At 47.6% G+C, this 14,270-nt stretch overlaps 1 protein-coding gene across 1 annotated transcript in view; it reads left to right on the top strand.

The window, feature by feature from the left end:
* The window catches only part of PRPS2 (phosphoribosyl pyrophosphate synthetase 2), a 37,258-nt gene that overhangs the window by 11,696 nt on the left and 11,292 nt on the right, over window positions 1-14,270 (top strand). Inside the window, exons 3-4 of the mRNA XM_081809175.1 lie at window positions 12,878-12,976; window positions 13,614-13,738. Of these exons, the coding sequence (XP_081665301.1) occupies window positions 12,878-12,976; window positions 13,614-13,738 (224 nt within the window). The remainder of the gene's footprint in view (window positions 1-12,877; window positions 12,977-13,613; window positions 13,739-14,270) is intronic.

Raw genomic sequence — 14,270 nt, 5'->3', positions numbered from 1 at the left:
CCCCCCCCCCCCCCCCCGCATCCCGGGTTTCTCTTGTCCTTTTCTTTCCCACAGGACCATGCTGCCTATGATGTCTGAGACACCATGAAATTCACCGTAATCGACCTATTCAGAGTTAGCTGCAAAGAAGCCCAGAAAAACCTAGAGCCTTTTAACTGTATTCAAAACCTGCTTCCTTATTTATGTATTTGACAGAGAGAGAGAGACAGCGAGAGAGGGAACACAAGCAGGGGGAGTGGGAGAGGGAGAAGCAGGCTTTCCCGCTGAGCAGGGAGCCCGATGCGGGGCTCGATCCCAGGACCCTGGGACCATGACCTGAGCCGAAGGCAGCCGCTTAACGACTGAGCCACCCAGGCGCCCCTGGAATAGCAATTTCCTATGCTTTTCAAACGTCACAAAGCGTTCTTTGTTTGCTTTTCAGCCTGTGAAAAATGTAAAAACCATTCTTAGCTCACAGGTTGTACAAAAACAGAGCACAGGCTGGCTTTGTCCCCTGCGACGGCAGAGACCCCTTCCCTGGTTCACACAGTCTGACGTGGGCAAAGCTGGAAAGCATTACTTCCGAGGGGGTAGAGGACTTGTAGCTTTTTTCACAATCATTTTCAAGGTTATGTTCTCTTTTCAGTTATCAAATTGTTTCTTTTTATTTTTTAACCAGAAACATTGAGAACATTTGTCCTGACACTGGTTTCTCCAATATTATAAATTTGTGAAGCCCATCAAATTTACACTTTTAGCAGGGTGGCATCTGGTACATTGAATAAGGTCTGGAATATCCCAAGAGTCTTTATCATGATTGGCCTGGCTCGCCAAATGTTTGATCTTTCTCCGTGTTTCATCAGGGGAGTTGAATGTTTTACTTTTGGTTACTGTACCTTGATGCTACCTTTGTGGAAATGCCATAATTATTCTCTTAGTGGCTGTAAAGTCAGTTAACTTGCAAATCATCTTTCCTGCAAGATTCAGTTGGGTCTTGAGCCAAATTCCTAGTACAGAATGCAAATTTGTGAACAAGGTCTGGAGAAGGAAATCAGGAAGTACGAGTTTTAGACATTACCTCTGGTTTGGATCTCAGAAGCAGGAAATGCTGGATGCCACGGAGGAATGTTTTTGCCAGTTACAAAATTATAGGAAGAGCCCCACTTTGACAAGCGTTGAGAATCAGATTGTATTACAAAGAAGTCCCAGTGATCAATTTGTTCTTTTCATCATCCCTGAAATCATGTTAGGCTAAATAATTCTCACAAGTCACTGAGGCAAATAACTAAGTCTTGAAAACTCGATGTGATTGAGATTCTCTTGTTAAGTATTTACCGAAGAGCTACGGTATGTAGGGTACAGAGCTGTGAGCTGCAGAGGATGTGAAGATCTCCAAAACCAATTCTTTGCCCTTGAGGGATGCCTAGTCCAGTTGTGAGCTATGATATCCGTACATACCACATCTTCCAATGTCAGTCTTTCAGCGGATGGCAAAAGGTGGTCCCCATTGGTCGTGGCCCAGTGCTCAGCCAATGCAGTGTCCCTTTAGAATGGACAGACCATTTCTCTCTGGAGTTGTCAGAGCATCACAGCGTTTGGAGATTTGAACCAGACCTGGAGGGTCAAAAGCAGTGGCCCAGCAGAGGCATGGTAGCGAGGCGGACATGTGGGTGTAGATGGCAAGGCTTAAATTGTTCTCTAGAAGAGGGAGAGAGTGGGCCCAGTGCAGATTGCAGGGAGGACCCTTGGAGCCAGGCTGGTCAGGGTCTTTTTTGTTTGTTTTGTTTTGTTTGTTTTTTTAAGATTTAGTTATTTATTTGAGAGAGAGAGAGCAGGTGAGCGAGCACGAGTGGGGTGAAGGATAGAGGGAGAAGCAGACTCCCCGCTGAGCAGGGATCCTAATGCAGGGCTCCATCCCAGGACCCCCGGGATCATGACCTGAGCCGAAGGCAGATGCTTAACCAACTGAGTCCCCCAGGTGCCCCGAGGTCGGGGTCTTTTTATCCCAAAGGCAGTGTGAAACAGAACAGGGAGTTAAACAATGAAAACATGAATTATGGTATGTAGTTAGTTGAGAAAGTTGAAAAATGTAAAAGAATAGAATATTTTCCCATAATTTCACTTTCTGGAAACATCAACCATTAACATTTTAGGGTGTTTCTTCTCATTCCTTGTGTGTTGGAAAAAATGCGTGTGTGTGTGTGTTACATATGTATTGCTAACCTTAAAAGTAAAACTGCCAGTTATTTTACCAGCAAAAGGTAGGTTTATTCGAGAATTTAAAAAAACCATCGGCAAGTCTGGAGGACAAAGGAGAGGGACACTTCTGAAGGAGCAACGGGGGAAGTTGGGAGGGCTGTTATGAGATAAAAGGCTATGGGAGGAAACTGGGAGTTTGCAGTATAGTGGCTTTCCATCAGTGGAGCTGTTGCCAGGAATGAGGAGACTGTTTCTTCCTCCTGCTGGAGTAGTATCCACATGCAAGGTCAAGCCCCCCCTCTTCCTGTTGGGTCTGCGATTGACTAGGAGTGGGAGGGCATGAGAGCTCCCCCTCCCAAAACTTCTGACTCCATTTTGGTGAGGGTTCCATTACTAATGTTCTTATTTCCCCCTTTTGATCAAGGTCTTTCCTTGGAAGCGTCACTGATCGGCAGTCGGGTTCTCTATATTTAGTGGGTTTTGTCTCTTGAGTGCCAGCAAGGACCTTTCCTGGCTGTCGGGTCTCCGGTCGGAGGGAAAGTGTGCAGCAGTTGGAAGGCACTTAAGCCACACTGAGTCCAGGGAGCGTTAGAAGAGACGAAGTCTCAGGCATTTCCTATCTGAAGTCTGTCTCTTCTCCAGATTGTGAGCACGGAGCCAGCACCACCTTACTGGGCATGTCCTTTCTGCCGAAGATGGAGAGACGATACCCAGTCCAAACTAACAGGACAGAACCAACTGTATGTTGGTTCTAAACCAGAACCCTAGGTCTGAAAATATTTACTGGCTCTTACTTGGATTTGGGGAAGAAACGTTTCTCCCTATGAAGGCCATCCCAAGTCCCGTTTGCCTCCTGAAATGGCCATGACGTAAAAGGGAAATAGTGCGAGAGCGCAGTGCATGGGATATCCGAGCCCATTTGGGAAGCTCCAGTAGGCATACAAACACGAAGCAATAGTTAATGGACCCTTTTTGCAAGAACAGCGAAACTTCAAGGGCATCTCAGAACAGTGTGGTTACCTCGAAAGAGCTGTTTAGAACCGTGTGCGTTATCAATAATAGTGTCTAAAGTTGTGATTTCAGAAACTATGAATTTAGATAAGAATCCAGGGTCAGTTCATAGTTTAGATAAAAGAAGGACTTGTGAATTCTGAGCCTTGTCACCCTTGGGAAAGGCTCACAGGATCCTAATGAGGCTGCTCCTGTTTCAAAAGCTTTCCCCTTTTTTGCAAGAGATTGGGAAATGCAGATCAAGGGCATTTTCTTGACACAAAAGAGGTAGAAGCAGCGTCGGTGAGGATAGGGTCTATAGGCCTGGTCCGGACAGCTTGGGGAAGCGGTCTCTGCAGGTGTTGTCTGTTTCAGTTCTGGGCAATCTTGGCTTTCACGTCATCAGATGCCGTGCAGGTCCAGTCAGGGGCTGGTGCTTCCTTTAGATGGGTCACGTGGGTCCAGGAGTCTGTTCCCTGCAGAGCAGGGTTGGTGAGCAGTCCCTGATAAGGGCCTTTCCGACGAGGCTGAAGAATTGTTTTGGAGGTGTCCTTTCCAAGAGACGAATTCTCCAGGTTGTGAAGGGTGATGACGTAAGGTCGTTGTCTGCTGGGAGTGCACAGTGAAGACGTAACTAGACCTTTACGATATTGAAGATCCCTCCTCTCATCAGCTGTGGGGCCAAAGACGCAGGGGCCAAATGCACGGTCATCCTAGGACTATCGCCAAGGGCGGGAGTGCATGAGTTCCAAAGGGGGAGAGGATCTGCAGTGTGGAAGGATTTATGGCAATGCCTTCGACCAAGGTATTTGGAGAGTCTATAACATTTTGCCACTGGAGTCTTAACAGTGTCCTTAGTTCATTCGAGCAGCCCTGAGGATTGAGGACGGTATGGAAAACGTCTATGTAAAGCCAGCCACAGCACCCAGACTTACAGAAGCACCTGGCCAGTAAAATGGGTGCCCTGGTTACTGTGTAGTTCAGGAGGGGTTCCCCGGGCAGGGCTCCTTTTTTTTTTTCTGCTAGAATTTTAGCCACCGAAGAGGCACTGGCCTCTCTACAAGGGAAGCTTCAGTCCAGTGAGAAAAGAGACGAACCATGACGAAAACATGCTTGTATCCGTGAGATGGGGGGGAGCTGCATGAAATCCTCAAATGGTCCATTGGGCAATTTAAGATGTTTTCCAGGATTGTATTTTGGACAAGTGGAACATGCAAAGTAGACATTTTCGCAGCCTTTTTAATACTTTCCCGTCAGCATCGGTTCACGAATGCTCTCGTTTTGTCAGTAGACCCACGGTTTAATGCGCGTGCGGTTGGAAGTAGTGGGAATTGTGGAATTTCTGGTAGGACCGGATGGTTATTTGGTCGAAACCAGAGCTTGCTTTCTTTATCGAAGCAACAAGTTACTAGATGTCCAGGGTTGTTTCTCCTTTTCTGGGGCCAAGTGTTGGGCATCTCTGGTCAGTTTTTCTAATTTGTCCTTTGAGAGAACATCCCTTTGGAACACGACAGGGGTCTGGCTGTCAATCTCCTTGAGAGCAGCATTTTTTGGGTGGAAATATCAGCAAGGTGATGTCCGTTGGCCTGCGGGGAGCTGGGTCTGGAATATCTAGGAACCTTCATAGCCAGAGCTGCCGGCAAAAGTACGGCACCCAATAAATTTTGGACATAGGAACCGTTTTTAATCTTAGCCCCATTGGATGTTGCTGCGGTAACATTCCCAAATCTTGAGCTACCCCAGAGGCACACTGACTATCAGTATAAATGTATGTGGTTTTGCCCTTGGCGAAAATACAGGCTTGAGTCAGAGTGTAGAACCCAGCCTCGTTGTGCTGCAGTAGCTGAAGGTAAAGGTGACAAACCTCCGTGACTTCAGAGGGAGTTGGAAGAGCATGCCCAGCACGGTGTTTACCATTTTTATTCACTAAGAACCATCAGTAAACCGTGAAAAGTCTGCATCGGTTAGAGGAGTTTCCCGGGAATTGTCACGGCGGTCAAACGGAGATCTTCAGCCTTAGGCAGTCGTGAGGGGTTTCCTCAGTGGAAGGGGGGGAGGAGGGCGGCGGGGTAGGGCTACGTGGTGAGAAAGGGTTACAATAGGAGGAACAGTTAGCAGCAAGATGTCAGTGGGGTGAGGCGACTGGTTGCGTGGAACACGGGATGGTTCAAAGGGACCGGCGTGGCTATTTCTTCAGTGGCCTTAACTGTGAGGGCAGTGGCAGGCATGGCTCTGAAGCCAGGGGGATATCCCGGAGCCACGGGGTCTGGCTGCTGGCCGCCAGACCCTCTGGGGTGATGTGGCTGAGCACTCGAGGGCATTCCCTTACCTCTCGCATACAAAGAGGGAAAAGGCAGGTTGGTAATTAGGATGTCAAGGGGGCAGGGGCTTTTGTTAGACGTTGCTTTCAAGTTCCAAAGGCTCTGTCATGCCCCTCTTTGCAAATACTAGGGTTCAGTTTGTCAGTTTTTAGTAAAGGGCGCAGCGGCTGAGCCAAGCCGTGTGAGAGAAGTTTGGAATCCCAGTTTCGACAAGAGCCAGCCAGTCCAAGAAAGCCTCGTAACGGACTCTGAGTTTTAGGTTCTGGGAAATTCAGGATGCCTCGGAGTCCACCCAGATCCAAATCTGGTCTGTGTTTCTGAGATCACGTACCCTGAATACCAAACCCGAGTTTGAACAAAGTGCAGTTTTTCTTTGCAGACTTCGATGTCCCTTTAAGGCCACAAGTTTTAACAGGTAGATGCCATCTTCCTGTGAAGCGGCTTGAGAAGGGGGACAGAAGCAGAGTGGCTGTGTATTGTGACAAAGTAGAGCTTGCAGAAAACTCTGTATCCTCTCAATCAGCTTTTAAGGTTTGTAAAAAGTTAAGAAGGACTCTGTGTAGCCCTGAGGCATTACCGTCCAGGTATATTGCCATTCTTCCCAAGTGATAAAGATACTGGCTGTCCTTATCAGCTGGGATACCAAAAAAATGCACCGCATGGGTCAGTTACAGTAAAGAATTTGCTTTCGGTGGGAATGGATGTCAGTAAGGCATGCGGGTTGGGAACGACAGGGTGCCAAGGGATACCAGTGGTATTTATTGCTCGGGGGTGCTGGACACACCTCCATTCTCAGCTGCTGGGTTCTCTCACAGGTAAAATTGGGGTGTTACAGGGATAACGAAGCCGTGAGCCTTGTAATCTCTGTATGAACTGTTTTAATACTCCGAAGCGGGGGCCTGCTTTATAGCCGTGGTGTCCGTAGGGACAGACACAGATTTATTCCCAATCTGGACAGTAGTTTCTGCAAGCTGATTAGAGGGAGGATTGGGAAGAGCCCCTGTAGTTCCTGGTAGCCCCGTTGTAGAGAGCAAGATGGAGGCACTCACGTCAAGCAGGGGCCCGTGTCAAGCGGTGGTACAGGGCGGATAAGCATACCGCAGCTCCCAGATATCGCCGAGACCAGCACCAACTGACGACACCCCAGAACTCATAACAAGCAGAAGCAGAGAAGTCTGCAGGGGCCCAGGACTGATTCGATCCCTTTAAAAAGGGGAGTATTTTTGCAGCAGTCAGACTCCTCAGACGTGACCCCTCTATGTCTAACCACTTAAAAAAGGCACCTGTTGCCGAAAGCTGTGCCCGATGAATCTCTGAACAGAACTGAGATCCTCCACTGCTTGAATATCAGAAAAAGTGAGTGCCGAGAGCCGACCTGGCCTGGACTGACACCTTATCTCAACTACGCGCCCGTAGACTGACTACGTGTTTGGTTCCTTCACTTCCTGCCCCCTGTGTTATCTTCTTTGTTGTGTGGTTTGTCTTCTGTCCTGCTCTGTGTGAAAGGTAAGAAGCCAGGTTAACCACGTGGTGAAATGTCACTGAGTTGGGAATCGTGAACCTGCTCTGTAATTATGTTCACCTTGCTTTGGGACGGAATAGGGCTGACACTGCGGAAAGACAACACCTCGTGTGTGCGCCTTCACAGTGTGCTCATGACACTTGGCGTGGCGGGGGCGGGATGCCACGTCATTGACTCGTTGTGTGGTAGAAAATTTAGAAGAATCAGGGGCGCCTGGGTGGCTCAGTCGGTTGAGCGGCTGCGTTCGGCTCAGGTCGTGATCCTGACGTCCTGGGATCGAGCCCCGCGTCCGGCTCCCTGCTCAGCGGGGAGCCTGCTTCTCCCTCTCCCTCTGCCTGCCACTCTGCCTACTTGTGCTCTCTCTCTCTCTGTCAAATAAAAAAAAAAAAAAAGAAAATTTAGAAGAATCAGAAAAGACCCCCAGACGCTTGCTTTACTTGATCATAACAGAACTAAAAATAATAAATTGGGGAATACATTTATGTGAATATAGACTTTTCCAGGCGTCTCACTGACGGTGAGACCCTAAGGTAGCAGCAAGGCCAGTGAAGCCGAAACCGGCGCTGTGCAAGGAGCAGTCGACAGTGGAAGCCCGTCCGGGGCGCACCCCTCTGCAGGCCGGGCACAAGGTGGAACTAGCCAGAGCCGAGACCAAGGGAGATGGGCTCAGAAAGGCACTTGGAGGGGCGCCTGGGTGGCTCAGTCGGTTAAGCGTCTGCCTTTGGCTCGGGTCGTGATCCCAGGGTCCTGGGATCGAGCCCCGCGTCAGTCTCCCTGCTCCGCGGGAAGCCTGCTTCTCCCTCTCCCACTCCCCCTGCTTGTGTTCCCTCTCTCGCTGTGTCTCTCTCTGTCAAATAAATAAAATCTTAAAAAAAAAAAAAAACCGTTTGGAGGACTAAGAAGAGTTAAAGCATTTGGAGACATTGCAAAGATACATGCCACTCCTGGCCAAAGTAATCTATAACTTGGCAGAAAGATGTGAACAAAAATTGTGGAAAAATCTGTACAAATTTCCCAAGTGGGAAATAGACCTCTGCATAGTTAAGAAATTGTATATGGCAGCTGCTAGGTTACAAAAAAGGAAGAAAGATGCGGGCCCTAGGTAAATGCCTAAAAAGGATGGTGAAAAGGGCCAAGAGGCCTAACACCATACTTTGGGTACAAGACCCCTGCTACCCCACGGAGTTGGAAGTCAGAAAGCTCACAGCCAGGACCCTGGGAGGTATAGTCATGGATCTGAAGGATCCTAAAAATGTAAAACCCTTAGGGTCCCGGGTGCCTGCTGTGGAGGTTCCCATCTTATTGATGACAACCACCTCACAGATCAGGACCGGCAAAGAGCTAGCTAATAGAGTAATAAGGAAGGACAAATCAATGAATAATGTAAGTTTAAAAGACAAAGCACCCTTGGGGACCCCAGGACACCCATCTTGGGGACCCAGGAGACTATGATAACTCCTAGGGGGTGACTGTCAAAGCAGACCTCCTCTGCTTCTGCGTGTTACGGGTTCTGGGGTGTCAGCTGATGCTGGTCTTGGCGATATCTTGTAGCTGCAGTGCCCTGAACTGTGTGCGTCACTGCTTGACACAGGCTCCTGCTTGACATGAGGGACTCCATCTTGCTCTCTACGCCTGTCGTTGGGAATTAGGACATTGGAAAGGTTGGCGAGAGGGCCAAAGGTGCCTGAAGCGCTTCCATTTGTAACAGTCTTTTCCGAATGTCGTGGTTCCTTGAAATAATAGCAGAAACTACTCTTCCAGTTTTGTTTCGGGGCCTTCATTTGCTGGAGCCGAACATCGAAAATTTTAGCGATCTTTCCTCTAGGTGACTCACCTAGGGTGTGAACAAGCTGGTTTGCCAGGTTAGTCAGATCTGAAGTGGACTTAATTTCTCATTCCATCCTGGTCCTTTCACCCAAAAGGGAAAGATCCTGGAGCAGTCATTAATAAGCACAAAATTAAATGTTAACCCCGATGGATTCAGCATCTAAAGGAAGACAGAATTTTCTTTAAAGACAGTTTGGAGTCGAATGTAATAATCACGAACAGATTGATCAAGCTTTTGTGTGTAAGCCAGAATTTGGTTCCAGTCAACAGACTTAGGAAAAGCCATTATAATTGTTCAGTGGAGATTTCCAGCAAGTTTTCTAGCATCTTGCCAAAAGATAGGGGTCTGTTTCTCTAAATCCTCCTCAGGATTTTCCCATTGGGCTAGTTTCATCCAGTGTTTGGCCTGGCCCTCACCAACAAGCATGTGCACTAATTGATAAAAATCTGAGAAACCAGGGGTGCCTGGGTGGCTCAGTCGTTAAGCGTCTGCCTTTGGCTCAGGTCATGATCCCAGGGTCCTGGGATCGAGCCCCTCATCGGGCTCCCTGCTCCACGGGAAGTCTGCTTCTCCCTCTCCCACTCCCCCCTGCTTGTGTTCCCTCTCTCACTGTGTCTCTGTCAAATAAATAAATAAAATCTTCAAAAAAAAAAAAAAAGATCTGAGAAACCAGGGTGGTAAGTTGGAATAATTATGTTAAATTCTTCAGCAAACCTATGGGAGTCCCAGTCATCTTAGGAAACTCTTTAACCATGGCTGGAAGTTCAGCCTTAGTTCAGGTAATGTAAGAAACTTGGGGGTCTGTTTAGATCCTCAGAAGACTTAACATTAAAGGGGCAGTTTTTAACTGGTTCAGGAGAGGAGAGAGCGGAGGGAGCTTCTGAGGAAAGGAAGGTTCGGCAAAAGGATTAGGAGGGGAGCACAGGAGATGAGAGGGTGCAGAGAGAACAGAAGAAGATGGCGCCCCAGGGGCGGGGCCTGAGCATGAGGTGGCTGCCTCGGATCTGGGGGGCAGGGTGGAGAAGAGGCCTCAGAAGCCCTTTTTTCTTTTTAATTGTTGGCCTCACTTAGTTTATAAAGTGTATCTTGGAAAGAGGCAATTCTGGATTCCTGATCATGTTTGGAAGCTTCAAAATACCAGTTAAAATAGAAATCCTACTCAGTTTTAGAACCGTGGTTGTTGTCCAATTCAGCTTTGAGAAAATGAAGTTCGGAGAGATTGAACCTTTCCCCATAATGGCCATTGAGGTTCTAAATTACTTCTGGTTAAGTCAGTCCCTTTATTTATAAATGTGCATGTGGAGGGAACCATAGATTTTAAACATAAAGCCGGCTGGAGTCCCATTGCTGCGGGGGGTGGGGGGGGGAGCATTGTGCCCTCAGAGCATTTTGATGACCGGGATCCCATTTCTTAGAGGCTTTTCAGGAACGGCCTGGTTCCAGAAGGGATCAGATGAAAGGCCAGCACAGTTCCTGGAGGAACAGTCCAGCCCCAAAGGGGAATAGGACCAAAGGCCTTCACAGTTCAGATTGGCACAGTTCCAGTTTGAACAGGCTGATTTTTGAAAAGGCGTCAGACTGAAGGCCAGCCTAGTTCTGCAAGAGGACTTCCATTGCCTCCATTCTGGCCTGAGTCTGTACTTTCTAATGAAATTTCCCTTTCCAGCTTCTCTCTTAACTCCGGCCAAAGGCCCTGAGGGCACAGCATCCCCTGAGAGGAACCGAAATCACCCCCTCAAGCAATGGCTGACCCAAGCAGGCGAGTGCCCCGCAGTTTGACCCCAGGGCAAATGACTGCTCAACCTGATCTTCACTGCCCACCTGCATGTCCCCACATACTCTTGTCCCACGTTTTCCTTATATAAACCTAGAGGTCTTTCTGGCACTTTGGAGATCGTCTTGGAGACACTGGTTCCTGTCTTCGGGGTGTTGGTCTCTCTGAAATAAGTCCCTTTCCTGTTGCACCACCACTCCTTTCTCTGCCTTTGGATTTTGTCAGCAGCCGGTGGCCAAACCTGGTGTGTGTGGGACCCCCGGAGCCCCAGCTGCGGTTCCATTAGGAACGGTCCTGACAGGAATCAAACCGGAAGCTTAGCACAGGTCCGTCTGGAATAGTCTGAATGGGCCAGAAGGCCAAATGAGTACTCAGGGATGGAAACAAAAACAACCCCAAAACCGAGGGCTTACATAGATCCCGAGTAAAGCCCGGAGAGCTTAGACACGAGGCATGAAGCTCAAAATCCAGGAAAAAACTTAACCTTAAAACCCCAGGGTCGTCGATAAAGCAGTGAGCCCCAGCAGCTCCGGGGGTACGGCACCTGTTTGCTCAGCAGCCCCGGAGGCATCGGGGGTCCTCTCTGGATCGCCCCTCTGATCACCAAGTAATGCAAACCTGGAGAATAGACTCTGCCAGTTACTTTACCAGCAACAGGTGCGTTTATTTGGGAACGAAAGAATTGCAAACAAACAAGGCGTGGCAAGTCTGGAGGACAAAGGAGAGGTAGGCTTTTGAAGGAGAGAAGGGGGAAGTTGGGAGGGCTGTTGTGAACTGCAAGTCCCTCAGAGGAACCTGGGAGTTCAAAGTGTGGGGGCTTCTCACTGGCTGAGCTGTTCCCTGGGGCCGATGAAAGCATCTCTTCCTCCCACCGGACTAGTAGAATAGTATCCCTGTGCAAGGTCGAGTCCGCCTCTTCCTGTTGGGTCTGCAATTGACTAGGAGTTGGGAGGGCTTGAAAGCTCCCCATCCCGAAGCGCCAGATGCCATTGTAGTGAGGGTTCCCGTAGCTAATGTTCACAGTATATTACTATAAAGTAATAGGTCTCTCTCTTTTTTTTTTTTTAATAAAGAACTTATTTATTTGACAGACATCAGCGAGAGCAGGAACACAAGCAGGGGGACTGGGAGAGGGAGAAGCAGGCTTCCCGTGGAGCAGGGAGCCCGATGCGGGGCTCGATCCCAGGACTCCGGGATCATGACCTGAGCCGAAGGCAGACGCTTAACGACTGAGCCGCCCAGGCGCCCCTCTTTTCGTTTCGTTTTGTTTTTTAAAGTATGGTGTGTTAAGAGAAAATAGAAATGATCTGTTAACATTATGATGTAATTCCTTCCCGTGTATGTTTTTACATGAATATACTCTTGTGTATTTAATAGGGATCGTTTGTTGTTATTGTGAATGAAATTTTTTTTTGTTTCACTTTTGAGATGTAATTGACAACATTGTGTGATTCTGAATGAAATCTTTTAAGCTTACATGTATATTTTTGGGTTGGGGTATGAGAATATTACTGTTGACAGTAAAATGCTGACCTCCTTTCCTAGGTTTAATCTGTGTCTGTGTAGTCTCTTAAAAAAAAATGGTTTTTTTTTTTGGTGTAGACACTGTCCAGGATTTATGATATAAAAGCTAAAGCTGTGGAGAAGTTAGGTAATTTTAAAGAGGATACAGTGTCAATAAATCACCTTGCATCCCTTCTTGAAACACCAAATTCTTGATCGCCGGATGGTGTTCTTGAGGAGCTGGCCTTGCCTCTGCGTCCCTTACGTGCGCTCTCTCGGCCCTGCTGGACTTCTTTCTGTCCCTGGGTGTGACCTCTTGGCCTCGGTGATGTCCCACGTGCTGCCCTTTCCGGAACAGTGGCTTCTCCCCTCTGCTGGCCACGCCGTAAAAGCAGTTTCCTCAGAGGGGCCTCTGATTCCCAGTCTCTTTAAACGTCATGCTGTCCTCTTGCTGGTACCTCTTGTTCTTCCCACTCGGTCACTATTTGAAGGATACAAATTGTGGTGTTACATGTGTATGTGTTTGTTTGCTGCTTTGAGATTTGTTCTCTCTATCCAGTGTCAAGCACACTGTCTTGCAACAGTATATGTTACATAGTCAATATTGGGCGAATAAAATGGAATGAATCTCTTTTGTTAGGAGGTAATTTTCTTGTTAATAATTCAGTAATTTAAAGTATTAAATGACTTAATGTTGATTTTATTACCGTATCTCTTCCCTTCTCTTTTCCTGTAGTAAAATCTGTGTCTTTATTTTTTAGAGTCGTGCTCCGATTTCCGCGAAACTTGTGGCCAATATGCTCTCGGTCGCCGGGGCCGATCACATCATCACCATGGACCTGCATGCCTCTCAGATCCAGGTTCTAGCATTTTCTTTCTTGCCCTTGGTTGTGATCAGGGGCTTAATGCAAGCGGTTAAATCCTAACTCTGTGAAGTTAAATTGTTTTTGAAGTGGGTAACGTGACTCGTGTTTGAGTTTGTATGTGATTGCTCTCTTGGGTTTTCGTCTTTCCTGGACTTGGAAATGCGGTTTAATAGTTGTTACCGCTCTCTGCCACCAGCTTGCGTCCAGTTTTGGAGGAGGGGGAATGGCTTCTTGGTAGTAAACTTTATAATTCCACCTCAATTTCTCAAAAATAATTAGAATGGCAGGGTTGTAATATATGTTTTTTTAACCTCCTTCATAACTTACATTTCCTTCATCTATAAGACAGGCCCATACTGTGCCTACTCTGTGATACAATGCGAAGAAGCATTTGGCTTACAATAAGGTGCTTGAGACACAACAGACCTCTTTTCCCCCACTTCCCTGCAAAGCCATTCTCCTATTCCTTAGAATATAGGCAATCCTAAGAGAATAGAATATGTCTCCAAAGATAATGGATTGCACTGCTATAGGCCCCCGGAACATACCTGTCTTTTGATTTAATTCTGTTACGATTAAGAAAAGGGAGTCTGTTGAAAAGGCTTCTCTTGAACGGGACTTCTCCCCTTAGGGATTCTTTGACATCCCGGTGGATAATTTGTACGCGGAGCCCGCGGTCCTGCAGTGGATTCGGGAGAACATTGCCGAGTGGAGGAACTGTATCATTGTTTCACCTGACGCCGGGGGAGCCAAAAGGTAGCCAAAATGCACCGTGGTTTTCTTTTTGTTCTTTTTTTTATGTGTTAGATAAGGAAGCATGTTTTAAATTACTGAACGCTCTGTTTTATAAATGGACAAATAAGGGCACTGCGTCTTCACTTGCAGAGCAGAGAGCTGTCCTCTTTGTTACCATTTCGTCGTTCACGCAAGAAACACAAGCACGTATTTGTTTTCAGCGAATATGTTTTACTCGAGGTGGTGGTTTTTGGGGTGTTTTTTTTTTTTTTTAAGATTTTTATTTATTTATCAGAGAGAGCGCAAAGGCAGGGGGAGCAGCAGGTGGAGGGAGAGGGAGAAGCAGACTCCCCACCGAGCAGGGAGCCCGATGCGGGACTCGATCCAGGGACTCCAGGATCATGACCTGAGCCGAAGGCAGTCGCTTAACCAACTGAGCCACCCAGGCGCCCCCTCGAGGTGTTTTTTAAGTTAACTTTTTTCTGATTATAAAAGCAATGAGCCTAATTGGAAAATAAGGCTTTTAATTAACAACACAATTGACTAAGCTAGT

Source organism: Leptonychotes weddellii, chromosome X, assembly GCF_054177405.1.
Source record: "Leptonychotes weddellii isolate Sample4059 chromosome X, ASM5417740v2, whole genome shotgun sequence".
Classification (NCBI taxonomy): domain Eukaryota; kingdom Metazoa; phylum Chordata; class Mammalia; order Carnivora; family Phocidae; genus Leptonychotes; species Leptonychotes weddellii.
Note: the sequence above shows the minus strand (reverse complement) of the source record. Positions and strands in the feature narration are given on the sequence as shown.